The sequence below is a fragment of the Crocuta crocuta genome, unplaced genomic scaffold, assembly GCF_008692635.1.
Source record: "Crocuta crocuta isolate KB4526 unplaced genomic scaffold, BGI_CrCroc_1.0 scaffold234, whole genome shotgun sequence".
NCBI classification, from domain to species: Eukaryota; Metazoa; Chordata; class Mammalia; order Carnivora; family Hyaenidae; genus Crocuta; species Crocuta crocuta.
The window spans coordinates 3360594-3361654 of NW_027529647.1; the positions used below are offsets into that span (position 1 = coordinate 3360594).

The following is a 1061-nucleotide window of genomic DNA, read 5'->3' on the forward strand; positions in this document are numbered from 1 at the left end:
GCTGCCTGCCCCACCCCCGCCGCTCGCCCATCCCTGGGCGGGGGGCTCAGCCCTGCCGGGCAAGTGCCTGGGGAACAGGGCGTGTGCAGGAGCCGTGTTGGTCATTAGCCCGCCTGAGACTGGGGATGATTTCTAGGCATCTTCTCTCAGTTCTTGTTTCCAAATGACACCAGGTGGGGTTTTTTGTTTCTGCTTTGCGATAAAATTTAGAGAACAAGAAATTGACTATTTAAAAATACATGAGGGGCACCGGCACCTGAGCTCAGTCAGTTAGGCACCCACGCTTGCCTCAGGTCATGGTCTCACGGTTCGCAGGTTCGAGCCCTGTGTGGGGCTCTGTGCTGGCAGCTCAGAGCCTGGACTGCTTCGGATTCTGTCTCCCCCTCTCTCTGCCCTTCCCTGCTCACACTGTTTCTCTTACAAATAAACATTAAGAATTTTTTTAAGAAAATTAAGGATACACTATTTTTTAGAGCAGCTTTGGGTTCCACTGATAGGAAAGTACAGCATTCCTGTATGCCCTGTGACTCCATGTGTGCGGCGTCCCCACCACAGCCGGACATCTGTCATGGCCCGCGAGCTGACATCACAGGTCCTTGCCACCCCAAATCCACTGGTGATATCTGGGTTAAACAGCACCGTTTTAAAGTGTGCGTTTCAGGGGTTATCAGTACCCTCACAGTGCTGTGCGGCCGTCACCCCGTCAGCCCCTGGCAGCCACGGGCCCCTCCCGTCCCGGATGAGCCGCATCCCACCGCCGGGGTCCCGCGGGGCGGAGACGCGTGTCTGGCTCTCGCTGAGGGTCAGGCGCCTCCAGGCTGTGGCGGGTGTGGGCGCCTCGCTGCCGGTGGCGGCCGTGGGGTCGGCCCTCTCGGCCCGCGTGCACGCGTTCCCATGTGGCCCCCTGTGTTTCAGATGGCAGCTTCGTGCTGGGCAGCTACAAGACGGAGCCGTGTCCGAAGCCGCCGCGCCTGTGTCGCCAGGGCTACGCGTGTCCGCACTACCACAACAGCAGGGACCGGCGGCGGAGCCCGCGCAGCTTCCAGTACAGGTGAGCTGGG

General features: G+C 60.0%; 2 protein-coding genes across 2 annotated transcripts in view; both read left to right on the forward strand.

Moving 5' to 3' along the window:
* Nucleotides 1-1061, forward strand: part of CCDC154 (coiled-coil domain containing 154) — a 162078-nt gene that overhangs the window by 30924 nt on the left and 130093 nt on the right.
* Nucleotides 1-1061, forward strand: part of UNKL (unk like zinc finger) — a 34071-nt gene that overhangs the window by 11779 nt on the left and 21231 nt on the right. The window contains exon 5 of the mRNA XM_077762747.1: nt 916-1051. Coding sequence (XP_077618873.1) covers nt 916-1051 — 136 coding nt within the window. The remainder of the gene's footprint in view (nt 1-915; nt 1052-1061) is intronic.